General features: G+C 48.8%; 3 protein-coding genes across 5 annotated transcripts in view; 2 read left to right on the top strand and 1 right to left on the bottom strand.

The window, feature by feature from the left end:
- Nucleotides 1-3458, top strand: part of ITGAE (integrin subunit alpha E) — a 32043-nt gene extending 28585 nt beyond the window's left edge. Inside the window, exons 36-39 of the mRNA XM_042791421.1 lie at nt 75-240; nt 1152-1358; nt 1902-2128; nt 2688-3458. The gene's annotated coding sequence lies outside the window, so the exon portion shown is untranslated. The remainder of the gene's footprint in view (nt 1-74; nt 241-1151; nt 1359-1901; nt 2129-2687) is intronic.
- A 4045-nt stretch (nt 3459-7503) lies between these two features.
- P2RX5 (purinergic receptor P2X 5) lies at nt 7504-19883 on the top strand. Of its 2 annotated transcripts, none has more exons than XM_033004726.2 (12): nt 7504-8100; nt 10437-10587; nt 13707-13826; nt 14808-14883; nt 15239-15335; nt 15721-15801; nt 16636-16774; nt 17606-17742; nt 18018-18111; nt 18634-18699; nt 19025-19107; nt 19559-19883. In XM_033004726.2, exons 1-12 carry the CDS (start codon nt 7964-7966, stop codon nt 19632-19634), a joined length of 1257 nt encoding a protein of 418 aa, XP_032860617.2. In that variant the 5' UTR covers nt 7504-7963; the 3' UTR covers nt 19635-19883. The 2 variants fall into 2 exon arrangements, with proteins under 2 accessions (XP_032860617.2, XP_009971398.3); XM_009973096.3 differs by having other exon boundaries at nt 7509-8100; nt 13707-13778.
- Nucleotides 19884-22744: 2861 nt separating this feature from the next.
- On the bottom strand, nt 22745-23796 carry EMC6 (ER membrane protein complex subunit 6). Of its 2 annotated transcripts, XM_033004728.2 has the most exons (3): nt 23685-23796; nt 23528-23594; nt 22745-23304 (listed from the first exon to the last, which is right to left on the bottom strand). In XM_033004728.2, the coding sequence occupies exon 3, from the start codon at nt 23272-23274 to the stop codon at nt 22942-22944; it is 333 nt and encodes a 110-aa protein (XP_032860619.1). In that variant the 5' UTR covers nt 23275-23304; nt 23528-23594; nt 23685-23796; the 3' UTR covers nt 22745-22941. The 2 variants fall into 2 exon arrangements, with proteins under 2 accessions (XP_032860619.1, XP_032860620.1); XM_033004729.2 differs by lacking the exon at nt 23528-23594 and having other exon boundaries at nt 23685-23793.
- Nucleotides 23797-23839: the final 43 nt, after the last annotated feature.

Raw genomic sequence — 23839 nt, 5'->3', positions numbered from 1 at the left:
TTTAACTTTCAGGGCACGTTGGTTTTTTTTAGGAGAGGGAAATGTGTTGTCTGCTTTTCCACTGCTCGAGACAGGTCTTGCACTGAGTGACACATGATGTGGACGACTGTCAGTGAAAGGACCACCGTGTACCAGTGGTTGGGGTCTTGCTGCCCGTCCTCCCTCCCAGATCTCCATTTCACAGCAAAGTTCTACCTGTTCTGAAGCACCTGGAGATCTCTTACAGTCAGATCATACTTGGTAAGTCTGGGCACAGAAAAGCCATTGGTAGTTTTTTGGTTACTTTCCTCAGGGAAGGAGTGTTAATTGTGGAAGCCTGTGCTAAGAATAAGGATTAGGAGTAGAGTTTTATCTTCTCAAGGCTAAACAAGCTCATCTCCTTCAGCCCATCTTGTTATTCTCCTTCTTCCTGTCCTTTTTTTTCTGGTTTCTTCTCTGAATTAAGTATTCCTCATTGCTTGGATCCCTTTTATTGTCCCCTATGGCTCTCAAGGAGGTCAGATTTTGCAGTGGGTGATGATATTTTCCTTTTTAGATGTTTTTTCTTAAATGCATTACAGGGTTCTGTGACTTGTAATTTCCGATGAGTGCCATCTGACCATTTAATTCTATGCAATTGCTGTAGTAGATGCCAAACACATTTGCAGTAATTGGATGGCACTTAAGGGATTAGTCAAGACTGCCAAGACTCACAGTCATCCAAACCACAGCTGGATTTTTGTGCTGTTTCCATGGAAGCCTTGCTGCGTCTACTTCTAAATTTATTTGCAATCTGCATTTTGCATAAAATCCCCTGTGCAAAAGCCTTGTCAACATCTGTGGCCTTGCTGTGTGGCCCTGACTTTAGTGCACTGTGGCAGTGGCACAGTTATGCCATCTCCCTGAATGGCAGAAGATTTGCAAATGACTTCTTCAGAGTCATTAAACACCAGACCCCAGCCAGGCTGACATGTTGGCAAGCTGTTTGGGGTCCAGGTGTCACGGGCAGAGAAGCTGCTGCAGGTATCCTAGAGGCCTCTGAGCCATAAGGGTCATTTATGATCTTTATGCATCATGCAGAGATGGCAGAGTGTCTGGGGAGGGAGGGTCTCTGCTCTTGGGTAGGAAATACTGACTAGTACGGATTGTGTCCTAAACTCCTTTCCCTTCAGATCTGTTCTCCCAACACTGCTCATTAGGTTGGAGTGGCTTGTTATTCTACCTTTCTCTTGCTCTGCTGGGGAGAGATGATTGTCAACGCTGCTGGTAGCCCAGGAGAGCAAGAACAGATGTTTGTTCTCTGCCCACTGACTGGTGCTGATCATCCATCCCCATCAGCTGTCTTGGCTCTGAATCCTGGCTTGGCTCCATCGCTCCAGGTTTGGTTATTAGCTTCTGGTAGGTGAGCTTGGCCTGATAGATTTTGGCTATTTTGGGGGTGATTTGACCAAGGAGTAGGAGGTGTGAAGGTGGGTGGTGACTGACAAAAGCTGATGTATCTGAGATAGCTTTTTAATTGTATCCTTGAAGGGGAGGACAGGATGCATTTTTGTGATGCTATTTTCATCAGGGGTGATACCAGCTGTTTATGTCTTTCTCGAATGCCAGGAAGACTCACAAGTCTTGGGTTATAATTCCCTCAGTGTGTTCGGAAGCTGACAGGTTCATGTATTGAACTCTGGGAGTGCAGCGGCCTGGTCGTTAGCAGAATTAAGTGAAGTGGAAGTCTGCTGCTCAGGAAAGCTCATCAGGAAAAGGGCATAAGTAGTTCTTCATTATTAAGTGCTGGTTGCTGACATAAAAGCATTAGATAGGAGCCATGGAGTGCATTTCTGGGCTTGAGAGCCTGTTGGGGCAGCTTTATTTGGAGGCTAATTGGATTGCAGCTCAAAAGAGAAATTTCCTGTCTCTTATTATAACAGAATGAATGAGCTAGAATGGTGCTGCGCTGCTGCAAGCAGGTTGCTCTGACTCTCTGCCAGCTTGGCTAAACCACCTCCAGTGCGTCTGTGCAGCACAGCTGGGACACATCAGCCTCTTGCCAGCAGGAACTGGTTTAGAGCATCACCAGCCTGCAGAGCGAGGGCAAGGCCAGGTGCCGCGTGTTGCTCATGAAAGCTTTGCCTCTGGAGGTCAAGTTCAAGTAATGGTATGTTTTCCTATGGCTGGAAAGATTCACTGGTTGATAATTCCAGGGAGGAAGGGGCAGAGGTCTCAGCCTAGACTTTCTAGCTGTTTACGTGAGGAAGGTGAAGGAAGGGGATGAAGGTGTCTCCTCAGCACTTGCAGCAAGGTAAGCTCTGGTAGAGCTATCAAGCCAGGATGAGTTCCATGTCTTTCCAGGTCTGGGATAATACACATTAACAAAGAAGTAAAACACTGATCTGTCAAGTATATTCAAGAGCAGGGTTTCACCTTTAAGTGAGTGGTTAATGTGAATACACTTTTTATTAAAACCTTTCAGGCTTTAACATTCTCCTCTTATTCCCCAATGATGCTTTTACTGGCTGACTTTAGAAGGTGAAAACATTGCAGTACAGCACTGCGTAACATTGCTGTTCCAGCTATCATTTCACTTAATCTCTTAGCAATGTTTTATGTGCATTTTTATTTAATTTCTCTGATCTGATTCAGTGCCAGCTCCCTCACAGAACAGAGCATGATGGATTAGTTTTATTAGATATTTAGTATTTTTCTTTCTTCTCTAGGCCTCTTCCTCAAGCACTTTCACTTCTTGGGTTGGGAGAGAGAAGTGGATAAGCACTCTGGCTCATGATAACAGGACCTCCTGCACACTGTATAGGACGTTCGAGGATTGGGGGAGCAACCTGGAATGCATTCAGAGGCTGAAAATTGTTCCCCTGCAAAATGAGAATATATTCTGGAAGTTCAGCATGCTTTCGTTTCTGACTCCTACAGACAGGTTTAGATGCTCCTGTGGATAATGACAGAAAGACTTTCCACAGATTCCATTTCTAGGCAAAAAAAGATCTGAATGTTTTTCTAATACCTCCCGAAAGAAAGATTTCCTTTTCCATTGTGTCTGGGTGTTCAGTGGTACTAGTTAGAAGGACAAATACTAAGGCTGATTTTTTTTGCCAATTTTTCATTGGTAAGTGGAAACCTACTTATTTACACTGCAAAGTCACAGTGAGGATTAGAGGAGAAGCTGGGTGGAGCATTTTTCACTGCAGGCTGCTCCCATTTTTCTTTGTTTTGCGTCCAAGCCCATTATCTTCAGAAAGCAGCTTATGTTTGATGTCACTGATTTCTGTGTGTTTCCGTGCACATGAGCTGTGGTTTAAAAGCAACTTCCTCTTTCAACCTGTTCAACTCTTCCCCTTTTTTTTTTTTTTTTTTTTTAATAGATGTTGACCTACAAGTATGATACTATGAAAAAGAACCACTAATGGAGAGAGCTGACCTCTGCTTTTTCCACTGTTTGTTTCCTTGCCAAAATAGTTTATCTCCTATTTACATCCTCTGCTCCTTGTCTCCTTTCTATTTCAGTAGCAAGTCTGGTGCCTATTTCTAAAGGATGATGCATCTGCATCACTTAGGCATTTGCTGCAGGAGCATTTTCAGTGCTTTAGAAATGTCTCAGCATCTTGTGAGTCAGCTGTCATGCGTTTGGGAGCCAATGTTTTGTGTTGCACTTGATAGCTCAGTAAAGGGCAGAGTGAGTGGGGATCACTGAGAGAATTAATGCCTGGGGGTGATTGTTTGGAACTGGAAGCAAACAAGGCAAGTGACGAAAGTGGGCACCTCTGGCAGTCACTCGTGAATCACATCTGTACTGGCCAGGGCTGTCTTCACACCTGCTGATGCTAGCCATTGCAAAATTATTGACAGTAAAGGATAAGGGCATCTAATCAAGTTGTTTTTCAGTCATGCTGACTTGCTTTATTAGTCCTGGATAAGAAACATCATGATTTTGCAACCTTAAGGACAAGAAAACAGTTTCTGTAGGTAGAAACTGCACAAGGCTAGGTAACCCAAGAGAAGCTAATAGGTTGATCTGCACTGCGCGTGCTCTAAAAAAAGGTTCAACCAAAGGACATTGCAAAATGACCCCCACAGAAGACCCTAAGAGACTTAAAGCGCATGTGTAATGACTATGTAAGCATGATAATTAGTTCTGGGAAATTTAATGCATGTGTATGTAACAGGGCAATATAAGCTTTGACTGATGCAACATACGACATGCACGATAGGTGCAGTGATCCCCAGTGCATCCGGCGCTGCAAAGAATGCTTGCCTTCTAAACTTTAAAGCTGAGTCTTAGAGGGTTTTGTTGTGACTGAATTTTACAGTAACAGTCTGCCGTTGCCTGGAAAACACGTGGTCTCTCTTGCGTGCAATTTAAACATATTATTGGGCTGACCTTGAAATGTTGCAATACCATAGAGAGGCAGATGTGACCTTGCGGTGTTTCAAATGCCACTGTCAGGTCAGGAGTCTAAAGTTTAATTTCCACAGTTCCTCTACATGGCATTTACAGGCTTGTGACTTGGCTCAGTTCAGCTCTGGGGCAGCTTAACAGCAAAGAGCTATGGACAGGTGGAGGGAAATGTAGACAAGGAGCAGTCTGGGCAGACAGGGACGTGTATCCTATGACTGCGTGTGAATAATGAGAAGGCAATTGCCATGAGTAGTATGAGGAGTTACATATAGATGTAACATATCAGGAATAAAAAAGGAGAGAGAGAAAGGGAGAGTTTTGGTTCTGGAGGAGAAATCCTCCCTGTGAGAATTTATAGACTGAGCAAATAGCCCTTATGAGAAGGGAGCAGAACTGTTTTTTTTGCCATGGGAAACTCAAAATGTTGGACTCAAGAAGGGAGATAGTTTGCAGAAGAGATCAGCCTCAGTCCCTTGAGAAGGATTAAGAGAAACTACTGGGTTTTGTCTTTAACTGATGATGGTTAGATTTTGTTAGGTTATTTACTGTCCCCCTGGGAATGAAAATGCTTATGTTTGAAAAACCCACATCTGCTTTGAGAAACGCACCAGTAATCTTGATTTCCAGGCAAGAAAAAAAGTAAGGATGTGAGAACTAGAAGGTGATAAGAACAATATCTATAAAAGCATGCCAACGACACTGTTGACAGCATGAATCTAGCCAGTGTTACGCAGCATTCAGAATATTCTGAGGAACATTTGATACAAATTGAAGCTTTTTATTCAGAATCATCTATTGCAACTGTGCTTCTACCTGATGGCTCTAAAAAAAACCAAGAAAAGTATCAGTTTTACATTAGCTTTTTAAATTTTTTAGTGATGGGACCTCATTGACACCTTCAGATCATACCTATAGCAGGAACACTATAAGGAACATTTTCTCTAATCTGTGTAAATCCTTTCTCATGTTAATTGACCTGGAAAATAATTACAAAAACGCATAGCAGACCTATGTCTGTGCCACTAAGTAAAACCAGGCCAGGAGGTAACACACTGTTTAACTGCTGGCAAGTTTCTTGGTCTGATTTTAGCCTGTGCAGTCAGTCAGCCAGACAGATGAGGAAGATGAGGGTGGAGAGAGGGGTCTCCAGACGCTACCAGGGTCTGACTTGTCTCCACTGGTACATCGTTTGTGCATGAACTTGGGTGTCCTTCGCATAGCAGGAGCAATGGTGGAGGCAGTGCTGAGACGGGGGATATACGTGTCATTTAGTCCTGTCCCCGGAGCAGTTCCAGCAGGGCCAGGGAAAGCAGATGGTGTTCTCGTAGGACCAGACCCACGATCAGCAATGGTGCTTGGCTGTCACCCAGCAACTTGTGCTTGCAAAGTGTCTCATCTAGGAGCAGATTGGGCAGAAGATTGCGTGGTGGCTTCTTTAGGATGCTCCTGTCTCTGCGCAGCTCTGGTTCCTGGGGCTGGGTCAGTCTCCCAGTGCCCAGCCCCAGCACGAACTGCTTAGCTCTGGGCTCTGGGCAGTGGCGAGGGAAGATAGGCTGAGCCTACTTTTCTTCCTTACTCGTTTCTGGCTTCATGGACTACCGTGGTCTCCTTCCTCCCTGCAGGAGTGTGTTTTCTTGGAGGGTTTTGTCTCCTTTGGTTATTATGTGTGTTAAGATTTTTTTATTTGTGCTTCAGAGCACAAAAAGATCTCTAAGACTGGAACTAGTGATAATCTGCTCCGTAGGCATCTGGTAAGGAGGGGTGGGTTCAGTGGCCAAATGCTGTTGGAGGAAGAGGGAAACCGTGAGTAACAGATGCTTGAGTGAGAAAAAGGGCACCAGCAGGGACTTGGGGAGCAGCTAACATGTTTTCTGAGATAAAAAGGGGCTGCCCCTGTGCAGTGTGCAGATAGGGAAGGGAGAAGTGAGCAAGACCCAGCCCTTTGCTTGTGCTGAGGCTGGAGGGCAGCCGTGAAGTTTGGAAGCAGGGTTGGGGCTGGGGTGGCCTCTCCCACATCTCGGCCCCAGATGATGGACTGGATGGGGGGTGCACGGGAGTGGGAGGCTCGCTCCCTTGGCAGCCTGCCCGTCGCCCCAGGAGCCCCTCGTGAAAAAGCCACGTGCAGAAGCGATCGGCGGCCGTGGGGCTGGAGCTGGGGAGAGCAGCAGCCGCCGGGTTAAAAGGAGGCCACAGGCAGATTTCTGTTCTAGTTTTGCAGTTGCTGGAGAAAGCTTTCTTTTGCTTTGCAGAAGGAAACTCTAGGGATGGCTGCGGGATGAGGGACAAAATGAGGTATTTTGAGGACAGTGTTTTGTTCATTATTATACTGTTTGTGGTTCTCTTGTGATTTGGAGCAACCTTATTAGATATTCATTAAAAATTTGATCCATCTGCTTAAATTTGGTATGGAATTTAAGGAGGACGAAGGATAAAATTTTCATAAAACCAGACATCTTGAGAATGATTCTGCCTAGGAGGAGAGTTGCGTAGGGCAGAGGTGTGTGTGCTGGAGCAGATCACCTCGCCGCACTGCCTGCTGCCTCCACGGTGGGACCCACTCTCTTGACCCATGTCCAAGCATGTATCACAGCTGTGTAATCTCAAGAGCCTTCCCCAACCTGACAAAGCCCCATGAGCTAACTGGGTGCTCAGCTGTGAGCTAATTGGGTGCTCATGCATGACTGCTGTAAACCTTGCACTTTATACCTAATACACCACCTCGTGTCTCTGATTAGACTCCCTCTAATAGATCCAGCTGTGGGCAGTCCACGTCTCCCATGTGGAGGAGGCAGTGTCCACCCTTCTTAGTTTAAGTAATGGTCATTTCATGTCCTTGCACTTGCAGATGCCTCTGTTAGACTGGGAGTCCTCTCTTGCTGTACTGGCTAATAAACAACTCTTATCTCAGTGAGGGTTAAACTATTCCTCTCCCTTTGGTATTTCATCAGATGCTGTGTTCTGCATCTGTATCTGTCTGGCTCAGCACTCACTGTGCGTTTTAGTGAGATGTGATGGTGATTGATCACTTAACCACATGCAGAATTTATTTATTAGTTTCTTAAATTGGGTTTTCATTGGGAAGGTGTAGTAACCAGGAAGGTATTTTGAATGACTGGTGAGGACCCAAGTCCTCACTGATTATGCAAACACTTAAGAAATTAAAAATTTAACCATGTGCTTTGCCATCATGTAAAGGCTGAAGAAAGGCTTTAATACTTAACAGTGAGAGACTACAGCTCCATCACCTTGGATGCTGTAGCACGGCTTCATGCTAGAACATGTTTCCTTATAAACATTTTGTGACTATGGGGGAGATAATGAAGCTTGGGGGTAAAACTGAGATGGGGGTTTCCCCAGAGGATGAATTAGCTGCAAAGCAGCTAAGGAAGGATCTCGTGTTAGTGCAGCTGCTGGTTTCCTAGTCGAGAGCTGCTGCCGGAGAGCAGCTGACGGGAGGGAGGAGATCAGCCTCTCGCTCTGAAGGGGTTGGTGTGTCAGGTTTCCATGCAGAGCACGTGTGGATAACGCGAGCTGCAAACGCTGCCGCCAGCTCCAGCCACCGGTACAGAGCGAGCTGGGAGCATGGGGCAGGTGGCTTGGAAGGGTTTATTTCTGTCACTTTTTGATTATAAAACAGAGAAATACGTCATCGCAAAGAACAAGAAGGTGGGGATTCTCTATCGAGTGGTGCAGCTCTCCATCCTGGCTTACCTGGTGGGGTAAGAATCGCCCTGTGTTTTACGTACTGCTGCAGTTGCATTTCCTTGCTGTGTTGTAGTGATCAGTATGGCATCCTCTGCATACAGTGACAGCTTGCTATGCCTTACGATTCTAATGCAGATAGTTATGCTTGTTTATACTGCTGGATTTTGTAATGTTTAATAGATTAGATCTGATTTTTCACCTGCAAGGGATTGCTAGATTCAGCTCTACCTCCCAGATTAACATTTGGGTTAAAAATAGATGAAACGGCACTATGGCTTTGTACTGCATTATTTACACCTTTATTTCTGTACTTGGTGGGAATTGTGCCAAACCTTAACTCCTGACTCATTAGAAACAATAGCATTTATGGCCACCGTTGCTGAACCTTGGAACAAACCTGGGTTGTCTGCACAACTGCATGACACGCTCTAGTCTAAATGGGGGGGAACCAAGCACAAAGTGGCCGATTTCTTTGCGGGAGTGGGCTGCAGCAGCTGGGGTTGTGGAGGTTGAGGCAGCGTGAAAGTTGGCTGTTGTGCCTTTATTTCAGAGCAGGGCGAGTTGGCGTGGAGATAGCTAGAGCACCTCTCAGAAAAGGCCCAGTTCTGCCAGCAGCTGGTCGCACTGACATGTAACGAACACAGCAATACTCCTCGCAGCTTGCAGGCTCAGACCTGGAATTATCCAGCCTGCATGATGCCTGTGCCATTGCTTCCTGAGTTTCTGAGGCTCTGCAGAATGTGATTCGTAGGTTCTTTACCCTCACTTTCTGTGCTTCTGCGTCCTTTCACTTTTCCCACACCTCATGTTTTCACTGATTAAATATAGCAGAGTAATTTTTACATGCTGAGTTTATTTATAGAAAGGTGTACAGTTCCAGAGCCTGCTTTAGTTAACAGGGCAGAGATGAAGTCTCAGCAGCCTGGCATGTATTAGCTGCTAAAGGAGGAATCCTATAGATAACATTGCCGAGGACGCATCCTCCACCCAAGAGGGATATAGCATGACAGTGACCGTGAGTGTTCGAGACTCTCTGGGCCGTACAGACTTTTTTCTTCCCCAAGCAGCTATTGCCTTCTGCAAAGCTTTGGCACCGTCGCTGATGGTGCCTGCAGTGACTCCTCTGGGGCTGGGGGCTCACAGTGGATCGCAGCGGTGGTTTGCGTTAATCTGGCTGCTTGATTACGTACCCATCCCTGTTCGGGGGCTGTGATCATCAAACCCTCTGGATTGTTTCTTGCACGTAGCTGCCATTTCTTCCCTGATCCTCTGTGGAAAATGTAAGGGTCTGCTTTTGAGCTCTCCTGGGACAGAAAAACAGTGTTCTCGGGGAAAACAGGAAAGTAGGAAACTTCACAGGAGCGGGGAATGTTATTGTTCAGGTTTGTCACAAGTCGCAGGTGAAGGGCAGCGCGTGTCAGTGCTGCTCAGCCCCAGAGATGGCCACTTCCCCTCTCTGTGTACCGTAGTGTTCTCCAGGTCAGGGCACTGCAAAGGGGAGTTGTGCCAGCAAATGCAGCCTGCGTCCCTCTCCCAAAACCTGCCCCGGCACCCTTAGCTTCTTCAAGGGCCAGGGTGATTTGTTGTCTTGGCAGGTGACTTTGGCAGTATTGTGGAGAAGCTGGAGGCATTTAATTTAGCCCAGAGAGGTTTTCACCTTATGATACGGAGCTCTGGCTGCTTCCAGTGAGAAGAAGTAAGCAAAACCTTTCCTGGGAGTGTTTAGCGAGGCAGTGGCTCTTCAGGTGTGCTGGCGAGAGGCCCGGAGCCCAGCGCAGAGCCCAGAGTGCAGTCAGGGTGTTACCATCCCACTGGCTGACAAAAGATCCTGTATCCAGCTGAGAATATTCCTGACAGATTTCTGTTAGGGATATGCAGTTTACCTGCTGGAATTGCATCTCCCCGGCCATGGTTCGTTGCTGGACTGGTAGCCTAATGGCAGACTGCTAAAATGGGAGTGAGTCATGTGTTTGTGAAACACTGCAACTTGCAAAAGATTGTATTATTTTTCTTCTTGAAGAAGACAGAAGCCTGCCCTCTCCATGGAGGTTGCTGAGCTTAGCACAGGAGAGGGAGGTGGGACGCTTTGGTTTTTTACCCTGTGACCAGTTATTACACCTTTCCCTGCATGTGGAGTCTTGGTCCTAACTTGTCCTCCAGTGCTGGAGATATGTTCATCTTGTGTCAAAGAATTTATTCTAAATTTGCAGTAGTAGTAGCAGAGGGTTTGGTGTCATTGGCATGTTTTGATTTGCCCTTGAATGGTGTCTGGCCTTGATGTAAATCTTCTTTGACTAACTTGTTCCCTGACCCCACTTGCTAATGCTGCTGCCTGCTGTGTTCTTTGCAGGTGGGTGTTTGTTGTTAAGAAAGGCTATCAGGACACAGACACATCCCTCCAGAGCTCTGTCATCACCAAGCTGAAAGGGGTAGCCTTCACCAACACCTCGGAGCTGGGGGAGAGGCTGTGGGATGTTGCAGACTACGTCATCCCTCCGCAGGTTGGCATCCCCCCGCTGCTATTGTCTCTGCCGTTCTGCTAGAAAGACATCTTCCAGCGTGGTTGCTGGTGGAAAGGCTGAAGTGATGTATCCAGGTCTTTCCTGTGAATAAGGAGGTGGGCTACAAGAAAGCAATGCTGTGCCTTCTCTTGGGTCTTCCCAGTAAATATCAAAGCAGCCTTGTCTCTCTCACAAAGGTCTGTGATACTTGGCAAGCAGAACCACGCGAGCAGAAGTCCCGTGGACTTCAGTGGGTCTGCTCAGATGAGCAGTGACTGCTTGCCTCTGTTCCTGGGCTAGAGGAGGCATGTGTGGGGCAGCCCAGAGCAGATGGGAGATGGAAAGAAAGTGTGGTGCAATTTAAGTGATGAGGGTTGCTTGAAATGTGTCTGGCTAAACCAGCCTTGCTGCTTCCTTGACTGGGACAAAGTGACATCATGGCTGATGCTTAAGGGGAAGAGATGGCGGCAGATGTGGCCTGGCACCAGGCTGGAAATTGCCCAGCTCTGCTTGCCAGGGGCTGTTTGTGCTTTCCCAGCCAGCATCCACCATGTGCATGGAAGGGTGTGAGGGGAAAATCAGGGTCCTGGGCTAACAGGGGGTAGAAGGCTGTACATTGAACAATTTACATGTCTGTACACAAGAATAAAACTTCACCTTGCTCCTGCTGCAGCCCACATTTACTCAGACCTGTGGATCTGTGCTCTGCATCTCCACCAATTTCAATGCAAAGCCTCAGACCAAGGTGTGCTGTGCAGCAGGAAGACCAGGCAGCGTGCCTGCGGTGCCTCTTGTCCAAGCTGTGTGACAGCCCTGGGACACTTAGCAGGTGGCTGGTGTGCACACCCAGAAATGAAATGGTGACCCTCATTAGCATTTTAACTTGTCAGATGTTTCTCCTGTGACTCAATGGTTTTTTTTTACTGTGTGTTGGCTTAGTGGGAGGCCTTTGTAGTGTGGTGTGCTGAGCACAGATAGCCAGCTCTGCCTCTGGGCTGGTGTGCTCTGCAACGCAGATGTCTGGGTTACGGCATCATGAAGCCAGACATGACTGTGCAATCAGGCTACAACGTTGAATCCAGCATTATCGCAGTCTGGGCTGGTGTATGTCTGCCTCCAGCAAACATGATGCTGTTAGACCTCACAGTGAAACTCAAGGACTTCTGTGGGCCACGAGTACAAAAGTAGACATTTCACCAGCTCTCCTGTTCCACCTCCTGATTGCTTTTTCCCTGCTGAATGTCTCAGGTCAGCTGTGAGATGTGTCCCGCATGGGTTTTTAGGAGTACCTGAATGCCTGCTACCAGTGCATTAGGTGACTTGCATCTGCTAATTACTGGATAATCTCTCATTGCACTTTGGAGCGAGAGTCCTGCGCTGTCCTGGTTTGTACTGGAGAGATCCAGGCAGTGAGGGCTGGAAGAAACCCCATCTCCTCCATAGAGCAAAGGCAGCTCTCCTGAACCCACCAGTGCAGCTGCTGGCCAGTGTGTCCCTCCTGCTGAGGACAGATGTGCCTGTGTCCCAAAGTGGGATGTGGGGTAAACCCACCCCACACAAAGCTCAGCGAGAGGAGAGCGAGCCAGGCCAGTGCGGGAGCACCAAGCTCTGATCTCACGGACAGAAACGTGAGAGCACTGATTTTTCTGTGCAACAGGCAGGGCTGTGTGTCGGAAGGAGTTTTCTGAGAGACTCCAGAATAAAAGGCAGGCACTCAGTTTATTGATATTCATCACTGAGGGCTGAGAATGCCTTCGGACAGAATGAACCAGTGGCGCTTTGGGGTTAAGTTTAATGTAAAGTTGTTTACTTGGGCTTGTTCTCTGACAGGTTTACAGAAACATCTTGCTCCCTGTTGTAGCTCAGAGCAGCCTTGTGGGGCTGGGGATCCAGAGTTTGCTCCTGATCAGGTATTTAATCACCAGGTGCTCACTCACACAAGAAACCAGGGTTACAGGTGGCAGGGCTCGACACACTGCCAGTTCCTGCTCTGGGTGAGGATTTTTTTCTCCGAGATGCTCGGGGCTGCCCTGCCTCATGCCAGGACTGTGGGCTGGCTCGCCTGGTTGTGTGTGCGGCCCCGGCGTGACAAGGGTCAGGCTCCTGGGGGCTGTCAGGAGACAACCTGTGTTTCTGTAGCTGCACCCTGGTTCTGTTACTGACCCTCCTCCCTGTCCCACGTGTGCACCATACGGAGCAGAAATGGTAGAATCACACTGTTTATTTTGGCATTTATTTCACTTCTGAGTGGCCAGCCAGCCTCCATCTGCAGTGCCGTGGTAAGCTGCTTTCTCTTCCTTCTTGCTGGCTGTTCAACCATCTTCAGCCTCGTTTTTCCTGTGGTTTCCTCTGGTGATCGGTTATTAAAGGGAAACCATTCTGGGGAAAAGTTAACTAGTTTGACGTTTTGCAGAATGTGGGGAAAGGACCAAATAGAAGCTGTAAATGTGCAAAGAAGGGAAGGCTCCAGAACAGAGGTCAGCCATGAATATTGTGACTTTGCCTAAATAGAGAGGGAACACAACACTGCCTGAAATAGGGATATTGGGGATGTAAATGCAGCCGAGTCTCTCCTTGCATGTCTCAGACAGTCATTCCAGTGGCTCGATAAAGGGATCTGCATTCTCTCTTACAGCCATGCTCGAAGTGCTCTGTTTTGTTTTATCACATGTCCACAGTGTTGCACTAAATCTGCTCCTGCGCTGTGCCTCGCTGCCTTGCTCCATGAGCGCAGCTGGGGCAGCCAGCCCGACCCTGGCTGAGAGCAAACACCCGCGCCTCTGCAGTGGGACAGGGCCTTTGATCCCTGCTCAGGCACCACGTCCTTATGGAAAAGGAGGACAAGCGCTTGCCATGCAGCCAGCGAGGCAAGGCTCAGCTGTCCTGCTCACCAAATTAATGCAGTCTCTGAAGCAGAACCCCTTACGCCATAGAGACCCACCGACCTCATCCAAACAAATATCCAGACAAAGGATGCTGTCGTATCTCAGCCTGAAAAGCATCATCAGGAGAGAGGGGGGTGTTACTGTTCTGCGGAGAACTGCATTCTCCTTGTAAACAGGTACTTTAAGAATAAACCAGGTTTTCTAACTCTTCCTGCCTTACTTTGTTTATTCTAGGGTGAAAACGTCTTCTTTATCATGACAAATCTGATTGTGACCCCAAACCAGAGGCAAGCCACATGTCCTGAGGTAGGAAGAACTGAGCTCCTTGGCCCCCAGACCCCTACAAAACTAGGGGTAAGAACTGACAGAAGACACCTGGGGAGCGACGAACACAGGAAGGATAAAAGCCGAACTATTTTTCTCTGTAGTGTGATATCTCAGTTGGGAAAATCGGACTGGTTACTGAAAACCTGGGAGGTTCAGCTGTCTTAATTTCTAGAGGCACTGATCATGTAGAGTCTTGCTGACTTTAGTCGAAGGTGTTGGACATCTGCCCAGCTGGAGAGGAGACCAGAGCCGTGATTGCTCAGGGTCAGAAAGGGCCATGGGAAAACAACTTTGAGGTGACTCAGTCTAGTTATGGGTAGAGGAGACTTTCTCTCCTATCCTGGGAAGGGCTGAACCCATTACCTTCGGGACATGGGAGGGTGTTTAGTACCTTCCAGAATGTGCCTTACTGGGCCAGAGGCATGAGGTCTTTCCATGTCATGTTGAAATGTCCTCTGTGGAGACGTGGTTCAGTATAGCTTGGAGCCTGGAGGAGGAGGACGCTGGCTGTCCTGGGAATGTTGTCTCCATGTAGCAGAGATTAATTTCCCATATCGCAAGCAGAGAGCCGGGAGCACAGCTTGCTCATTCGGGACGCGGCTGTCCTCTAGTGGCTGCATTAACCTGGCACGTTGCCGAGAGGAGGGTAATTTTGAGCTCAGAGAGCTTATGGCTTATGGCAAAGGTTGCGTTATCTCTTCAGATGAAGCACTGGGACCTCCTGCTTGGTTTTGGTGAGTGGTAGGTGATGTCTGGGTTTTCCCACAGTCTGTCCCTCTCCAGATTGAGCAGAGCCCAAAAGCAGGACGTCGTAGCTGAACCGCGGTGTTGCTGGTGGTGTGACACTGTCGAGCTATTTGCACATGACCTGCAATTATCACTTCAGCTGCACCTTTTTGGTGTTTGCCATCCGATAGAAGATTCACCCCACATCAGCAGCAGTTTCTTACCCCTCTGAGCCTCATGGCCCTGTCACAGGTCTCAGTTCTGTCCTCTTCTACTTTGCAGAGTGCCAGCATTCCCGACGCCCTGTGTCACAAGGATGAGGACTGCCCTGAGGGGGAAGCAGTGGTGGCTGGCAATGGTAAGGGAAGGGTCCCTCTTCCTGTTCTGATTCTGGTAGAGGCAGGTTCCTTCAGAGACATCAACCTGGTTAAAACCCCCAGAACTGCAATTACAGAGTGGCAAGGATTTTCTTTTCTTTACCATCTTTTAGGAAGATTGCTGCCTTGCTTACAGCTCTGTGGTGGCTGGGCCAGAGCACCCTGGGGCTGCTCAGAGAAGCAACAAGAGAGCGGTTGTTCTGGCTGAGAGGCCCTTTCACAGCAGGGAGGAGGGCTTAAGGTTGCAGTGAAAAGCATCTGATTTTTGTGTGCTCTGTAGGCAAGGAGAAGAGGTGGCTGCTCTGTGTGACCTTTTCTGTGATGTCTGTGCTGCAGGAGTTAAGACTGGCCGTTGTTTGAAAGACGGGGACAATATCAGAAGGACTTGTGAGATACTGGCCTGGTGCCCAGTGGAGAAAAGATCCAAACCCAAGTACGTGGCCACCCTGTGCTGTTTCCAAGCTTGAGCTGCTTGGCTCGTCTGTCATTCAGGGCAGTTTCTGGGTTCCCTCTGCTTGGACCCTTGCTTGAATGTTGGCTGTTCCAGGGCAGGAGGGAGCTCTGCATGGCCCCTGGCACGACTGGCCCTCTGCTCCCCCCTGCTTGGCTCACTGGCTGTCTCAGGGCTGTTTCCAGCTCTTGGTGCTTCCCCTCAACCTGCACACTCCTCACCAGCTCCTTACTGGCTGCATGGAGAAAGTGGTGTGGCTGACCTAGCATCACGGGATGAAACCGAGCTGTTTCTAAAATGGCAACTCAAGTTTTAGCACGTGGGCAGGGTACAGATGTAAAACAGATAACAAATCCTTCTCTTCCAGGAAACCACTTCTTGCCAGTGCAGAAAACTTCACTGTTTACATCAAGAACTCAATCCGCTTCCCTAAATTTAAGTTCTCCAAGTAAGTGCAGGTGCTTGGAAATCCCTCTGTCCTCTCCATCACAGAACCAATAAGCTCAGTTTGCTCCACTGTCCTTCTCCTGCCTGAGGGTTGGGGTGGAGAGGCAGATATTCCCTCTTCTAAGGCTTGGGGAGGGGTGGTGGTGGTGGTGGGGCTTTGGCTTCAGGCTGTGCAGGAACAAGGAGATAACGAGGGCTTGGAGCTTCTCAGAGCAACTGGGATAAGGATGTCCCTCACCAAACGAGGTCTGTGATGGCTCCTTCAGCCTGGGGTGCACCAGGGCTCCTAAGGCAGATGGATCTGTCCACCAGCCAGTGCATAGTCAGGTTCCTGAGCTGCTTCTGCTCCCAGATATTCCTCCTCTTCCATAAAAACTAAGGTGCCTGAACAAGGAGGGCAAAATGCAATTTAAAAAATATTTGTTTGCATTTGCTGCTACAGTATAAACAAAATAAAGAAGTGTAGAAAGGAGTGTGTTCTTGCTATTTTCCCAGGCTCAGCTAGACATTTCTAGCATCTTTAGTTTTCTCAAGGAAAAAAAATAGGTGGCCCTGGAGCACTCTGGCAACCTGCTCCATGCGAGTCCTTTCTTGAGCTCAGATTCAGCTGGCCTAGTCCCTCTCTGGCCTGGACGTCATTTTTGTGTGGGCAGACTGCTTTCCCCAGGCCAGCAGTGGCAGGGCTCACAGGGTGACGGGGCTGGTGGCAAGGTGCCATTTCTGTTGTGCATGAGAGTGTTGGAGAAGTCTCTTTGTCTCTGCAGACGTGGTGGTATAGGCTGTGCAGGTGAGCAAAGAGACAGACACGGTGGCTCTTCCTCTTCCCCACATGCAGGGTGAATGTGCTGGCAACCGACAACAAGTCCTACCTGAAGAACTGCCACTACAGCATGGAGCATCCCTACTGCCCCATCTTCCTCCTGGGGAACATCGTCAGGTGGGCTGGGAGCGACTTCCAGGAAATGGCCTTGGAGGTAGGAGTGCCCCTCGGGCTCGTGTGGCTTCCCAGCTGGCCATACCGCTCACTGGGTGGCCAGGAGAGAGCTGCCTCCTGTCCAGGGTGCGGTGGAGAGGAGCTGGTGCTTAAAGTCAAGCTGGTCCCATTTACCCTGTCCCCAGGGAGTGGGAGGCAGGGCGATGGGGGTCCTCTGGAAGAGATGGTTGGGTCAGTTAGCTGTCATTCAGGGCTGCCCAAACTGCTGGCCTGCCAGCAGGGTTTCTTTGTTTAATTTCAACATTACCACACCACCAGTTTAAACCCAGAACTCTGGAAGGTCAGTGGGGCTCCTCTGCTCAGAGGATGCTCCAGCAGGCTTCCCCCATGGGAAACGGACATGTTTCTGCCCAGAGTCCTGGGGCTGCAGCACCAAACTGACTGCGACCTGGTGTGCACAGCCTCAGGGGGGAAGATGGAGCCAGTCTGAGGCGTCCCAGGAAGCACGGGATGAGGAGAGTGCAGGCCTTGTGCTGGCTTCTGCGCTTGAGAACCTCATCCCTGCATAGAAGAGCCTTGTCTCCACTGAAATATGTTACAGCTACTTAAATTAATGAAATCAGTGTCCTGGGATGAGAAACCTCCTCCTAGGATACCAGCACAGGGAAAGCTAGGGTTGTGTGTAGAATAATGTGAGTAATAACATAAGCATGAATTTAGCCCATCCAGAGGCGTGTGTGTGCTCATGTCTCTGTGACCAGAAGTGCAGCTGTTCTTGTCCCTGGGGAAAACTTGCCCAAGAATCTGACAAATTTGAAGATACGTGAATTGATCTAAGCTTAAACTCACACTGTCTCTCTCTTCCATTAAGGGTGGTGTGATAGGAATTCAGATTGAGTGGAACTGTGATCTTGATAAAGCCCCTTCTGAATGTAATCCTCACTATTCTTTTAGCCGGCTGGATAACCAGTTTGCAGAAAAGTCCATCTCTTCTGGGTACAACTTCAGGTAAGTAAAGAGGACAATACGATGCAGTACCACAGTTGGGCTGAGCTGGTTTGACTCGCAGGCGTGGGAGGTCGGCAGTGACGTAGTACCAGGCACTGCCCCAGCCAAGCACACTGCTTCGCGGAGGAGGTGAGGGAGGGAGCCATGCTCATGGCACGTTAAAGCTGTTCTTGGCACGGGAATAGATCTGTTTGAAGAACGCGGTGAATTCAGATGGGTTCTTGGAGCGGGGGTGGGCAGATTCAGGGGTTAAAATCAGCACTGTTGTATTCCAGGTTTGCCAAATATTACCGGGATGCTGAGGGGGTCGACTACCGGACGCTCATTAAAGCATATGGAATCCGCTTTGATGTGATGGTGAATGGCAAGGTGAGGTCCCAGGGCAGAATATTTCACAGTCTGGAGAGAAGAAAGATGGGGGAAATTTCTCAGTGGGAAGGCTCTCTCTGGGATGAGAACAGCCTCTCTGGCTTGTTGTATGAAAAGGCTCTTGCCATTCATCCGTGAGGAGCTCACCCTACGTACGAAAGGAGGTGACCTGGAGTGCGGATGAGCCTGCATCTTTTACCTAAAAACAGGCTCGTGTAAAGTCCAACAGAAGTAAATATGCCCCAGAGACTCGTTTTCCATGTGTATGCCCTGCAGAAAAAAGAAGCCTAGTCGAGGGGTGATGCAAGCTCAGAAATGCAGCCGTGGGCAGTTGGATCTGAGGCGCGTACAGACCTTTAGCCTCCAAGAGTGTTCACTGCAAATCTTCTGTGGTTGTGGCTGCTTGTTGCTAACAAAACACACCCACAGGCACCAGTAACTTCCCCTGTGTAATACCACACCCTTCGGTTTGTTTCTTGGGTTGTTCTTTCACCAAGTACTTCATGACCCTTTTCCTTTTAGGCGGGGAAATTTAACATCATTCCCACCATTATCAATATCGGTTCGGGGCTCGCTCTCATGGGAGCGGTAAGTGAATGTATTTTGTTCAGGTACCATATTGGGAGCCAGGTCCCTCATCAAGCTGTTATGAGGATAAAATGGGACGGTTGATTTATACCTTCTCCAGTAGTTTTTGGTACTCTGACTGCTCAGCCAGGTGTGTGCCTGTGTCCTGTCTTAAAGGCATTCGTTAATGTACCTTGTTGTCTAAATACTCCTAAGACTACACAGAGTATGAAGGAAAATACAGCTTCTACAAGTTATTCTTCTTTAATTAATGCTCACTGCTGATTAGATCAGAATACTTCCTCTTCTATTCTAAAGATAAAACACAAGTTATTTCTCTTTGCAGGGAGCTTTCTTTTGTGACCTGGTGCTGCTGTATCTGATTAAAAAGAGTAACTTTTACCGAGGCAAAAAGTATGAGGAAGTAAAGTAAGTGGACTTGGCTTTTGTGTTTAAATGTAATGGTTTTATTGTTATGACTCATAGAAACGGAAGGAGATACGGGAACACAGCAAACATTAATGGCAAACAAAGGCCAGTTCCAGGAAATTATAGTCCTCCAAATGAGTTTAGCCAAGTTGCTCGCTCCCTCCGTAATTCATTGCTGCAGTTAGCTGGGGAGCAGAGGGAGCTGCTGTGTCATGGTTGGACCATATAAACGGCCTCGTGCTGTCAGCTCATAATGTCTGAGGATGGAACTGGGGCAGCTCCAAGAGCTCCAGAGCCCCACAAAACTGAGAACTGGGTCTACAGCTGTAGAGAGGGTGATGGCCTTTGTGGTAAGGTGTGACAGGCCTGGCTGGGAGCCTCTTGCCCACATTGCTTCCTGAAACAGAAATAGCCTGCCTGCCTCCTCCGTCACCTTTGCTTGTTTCCTCAGGTCCAGTTCCAGGAAATCATCATCCAGCCCTACGCTGAATGGGAATCAGAGCCCTGACCAGCTCGGAGGGCTCTAGGCACAGCAATGGGTTTGCCAGCCCAAGTCCTGTTCGAGGAAACCCACACAGCTGTGAAATCACACCAGGCCTGGGAGGTGGAGATAGCCCAGATCAGGTCTACTGTCTATTATTGGGGTTTCCAGAGGACAAAAAGTCCTTTAAAGAACACCCTTCTTTCCCTGAAATGTCCTCTGGTATCCTGACCTTGCAACAGCATGTCGTCACTATGGATTTATAAAAGGATTTTATAAAAGGCAAAAGAAGGCACCAAATGAATGTTTTTGTATCTATTGATAGATATATCTGTACCTCCGTCACTAGCCAACGGTGGCCTGTGGCTGTGCTTTGCTTCCGTGTGCGAAAGAGCCGTGATGTTCAGCACCACTGGCACTCCGAGGAGGGCTGAGATTCGACCTGGCTCCTGCTCCACTGGCTCACAGCCGCCGCTTCCAACCCTCGCTTGTGTTACGTGCAAGATCAGACGTAAAGCAACAGGACTGCTCTTGTCGGGGAAGCGCAGTGAAACGCAGCATTTCAGCAGCTCTCGGAGCCCGGGGGAAAGGGGCTTGTTATCCTACAACGCCTGTGCTGAGTGGGCTTGTGTCAGAGCTGGGGGGGCGTAACCCTTAGGGCTAGAAAGGGCGCTCCTCCAGGAAAAGCCTTCGCCCCAGCTGCAACAAGGTGCTCTGCTCATCTCAGGAACGGCAGGAGAAGGTCCTGCTGCAGCTCGGACTGGAGATTCAGTTCAGCCATGGCTGGGTCCCAGCTACCTCACCCGCTACCCACCGTCTGCATTTGTAGTTGGCCCAGAGAACCAACATTTCAGAGCACAGAACAGGTAACAGCAGGCAGAACAGTCCGAAGCAAGGCAGGGAGAGGTGTTCTTGTGGTTGGTGGGAGGGAAGAGGGGTGACGCACTGGAAAGCAGCGTGGCACTGTAAGTGTCTGCACAGGGATGGTCTTAGGTTCTCCCTCCTTTGGTCAGGGGCTGGTTTCATTTGCTTGGGGTTGTCCTTTCGGCATCAATTACCAATTGCTCGTGGTGGGGAGAGATCTGGATGGGGGACTTAATGCTTCTGTAGTACCCTGAACTGTACTGCAGAGCCTGAAAAGGGGAGCTCTATCAGATTAAACAGACTTTGCTGGGTTCTTCCAAATATACCAACAGAAGGAAAATTTAGAAGATGGATGTCTGCTACTTCAACTCTGGTAACTTTGAAGAAATACGAGCACTGCTTTGTTTCTCAACAGAGAAATAAGTCTAATTGCAGCCCTTTTTGTGAATTTATGCTCATGTGGGGATGTAACCTCAGAAAAGTGCTTATTGAATGTCACTGTTTAAAGTTTGCATTTGCTTGAGCTGACGGGAACTGACTCACTGGCTCCTGAAGACAGTAGGTGAACTGTCTCATTTAAAGCTTCCACACTGTGGCTTGGTGCAAACTGGTCAGTGTTGTGTAAAGGCTGCTGCATCACCACTGATCAGGAGCCATCGTGGTAAACATGAACTGTTTCTGTGCACAGTTTGAGTGTCAAGATTTAAAGGACTCCTACTGCAGCGTCCTTACTATTGCTAGGACAGTGACAGAGAGCTGCTGTGAGTGAATATTCTGCACAAATGGAAACAGCAAGCTGCACTCACCTTTGCTTTAACTTCTTTAAGGTGGTTACTCCAAGGCACAGGTTGATTCTAAATTTAAATTCATCTTTGTTAGCAGTGGCAAACTCTGAATCTAGTCATTGATAGCAAACCCCACCCAGTCTAATCATCTCCCTCTGCTTCTGCTCAGATGCAAGTAATGATTGAGTCAAACATTAAGCTAGAAAAGAAACAGTGGACTTAAAATAATTTAGGATAAGCTGTGTACCTCTGATGCTATAATTGCATCCAAAGCTTCTCTTCGTGCCAGAAGTCTCTCCTCTAGGCAAACACACGTCGCCATGTGTATAACTGCCCTAGTCAGGCCTGTTAGCATTGCCATGCCAATAAAACAGCACAGGCTTGTCACTGTCAGAGCTTCATTCTCTTTGAATAACTTCTAGATGGTGAAACACATGGTGAACCTCACATGTGCCATCAGGCCAAGGCACAACTCCTGGAGACCACGTAGCTCAAGTAAAGCGACTGTGCTCTACTGAAACCAATGTTCCAACTTGACAAAACAACATCCTCTTGTTAGATGACCAAAGCGATTTCCTGAATTTAAGTCTTCAGGAGCTTCACAACCCCAGAAGTCCCTAAAATATTTCCCTTCTTTATACCCTCTGTTTAACACAATTCCCATAACACTTGCTCTTGATAAAACATAACCACATTTCAAGAGATTGTTTCTTTGAGTTTGATTTTTTTCCCCCCTTCCTTATATTTAATGTACAGCAATAAAATCTGCCAATTTAAGGCAATGCTCTCTAAGATTCTTCCGTACTGTGTTTTTCAGGTTGCACACACCACCTTTGTGATACGTACTGATGCTAAGCAAGTCAATTAAACACTTGAGTTTGCACAAGCGGATCTGTAGCAAAGATATTACTTGTACAGTGGGTGATTGAATTTTCCTTTCTGTTCCTGCCAGACCTATAGAACCACAACAATACACTGACTGTGGAAAATGCCAGCAGGCTCACAAGTGTGTTCAGTCCACACTGGGCTGGCAGGTAATGAGACGCTGCACTTGGTTGTCTGTGTTTCATCTGCCACAACAGTACTAAAAAGGAGCAAAGTGTCTGACTCGTGAGACTTATTGACTTTTGTATACGCCAGTGAAGAAGAGCTGTGACAATGTCATTTATTGATAGTGTGTCCCTATAGCAATTGTGGAAATAACATTTGCACTAGCAACTCAATTATATTTCTGTACCAGACCTTCACATATACTTAATTATGTGCTACTGTGCAGTATTTCCTTGTGTCAGTGGACTATTTTTCTAAGAGTGCTCTGTTACACACTGCTTCCATCAGTATTTGTGTGCAAGGACAGGCAGCAAATCTAGAAGGGATTGTAAGTGGTGGATTTTATCCAGAACACAAAGGATACGAGGGATTACATTAACCAAAATCCACAGCTGCGCCTGCAATTAGGGACAGAAGTAACTCCTTAAGCAACAAATATTAATGGAAGGCATCCAAGTGGTGCTTCACATTCAGTTTAATTCTAACGGTACGACCGATTCATTTGTACTTGGACATAATTTACTGACAGTATTAACAATACAAGCGCTTAACAACAGTGTAAAAGGTAAGCTGGCCTAGTTGTGTAGATGACTTTTGGCAACAGTCCTCCCGCTTCATTAAAAACCACTGCAGCTAACGTGGCTCCTAGTTGTTTTAGTAGACATGAACCATGCCGTACAGGAAAGTCCAGAACAGGACGTAGGTGAAGAGCCCTCCTATAAGCCCCCCCGTGAAAAGCGGCCTTCGGGATTTAAAGTACTTATTCCATCGCCGTCCGGCTTTCAACACCAAGAGCACGGAGAGGAGGACAGAAGCCAGGAAGTAGAAGATGAAGCCGTGCAGGCCGGTCAGGCCGAGGATCCCGGCCGTGGCTCCCGACAGGGCCGACACCGAGGTCCTGCAATAGTCCAGGATGGCGGCGTTGCCCCTCACGGCCGCTTCGCTGATGAACTGCGGCCCCTCGCGCTTGGCCACCGCGGCGGCCATGGCTCGGGCACCTCCTCCCTCCCGGCGAGACTGAGGGAAAGGAGACACAGGCTGTGCGGGCCGGGCCACGGCGCTGCCTCCCGCGGGGAGCCCGCTCAGGCTCCGGGGCGGCTGCTGCCGCCCTCAGGTGCGCAGCGGGAGCTCAACGGCCGCCGGCGCTCGCTCCCGGTACCGCCGAGCTCCCGCGGGGGCCTCACCGCCGCCATCATCATCCTCCTCCTCCTCCTCACCCCCCCCCCCCATCGGCCCGTACCTCTCATCCACGGCGGCGCGCTGCTCCGCGGCACCCTGGGCCGAGCCCAACCGTCAAGCCTCACACCCTGCCGAGGGACACCGCGCACCGCCCGTCACCGCGGGAACCGGGGAGGCCGCGTCCCGTCCCCCCCCCGCCACGCCCGGGCCCAACCTACCGCCACAGCGGAGCCTCTCGCCGCCCCGCCGGAAGCTCCTGTCAGGCATTTTGGCGCAAGGGCCGCCGGGAAAGCAGCCCCGCTTCCACCGCCTCCGCCGAGGGTGAGGCGGCACCCGATTGGCTGGCGGCGGCGGGGAGGGGCACGGCCGGGCG

The sequence above is a fragment of the Tyto alba genome, unplaced genomic scaffold, assembly GCF_018691265.1.
Source record: "Tyto alba isolate M040663 unplaced genomic scaffold, T.alba_DEE_v4.0 Super-Scaffold_19, whole genome shotgun sequence".
NCBI classification, from domain to species: Eukaryota; Metazoa; Chordata; class Aves; order Strigiformes; family Tytonidae; genus Tyto; species Tyto alba.
The sequence above is the reverse complement of the archived record's forward strand: the minus strand, read 5'-3'. Positions and strand labels throughout refer to the sequence as shown.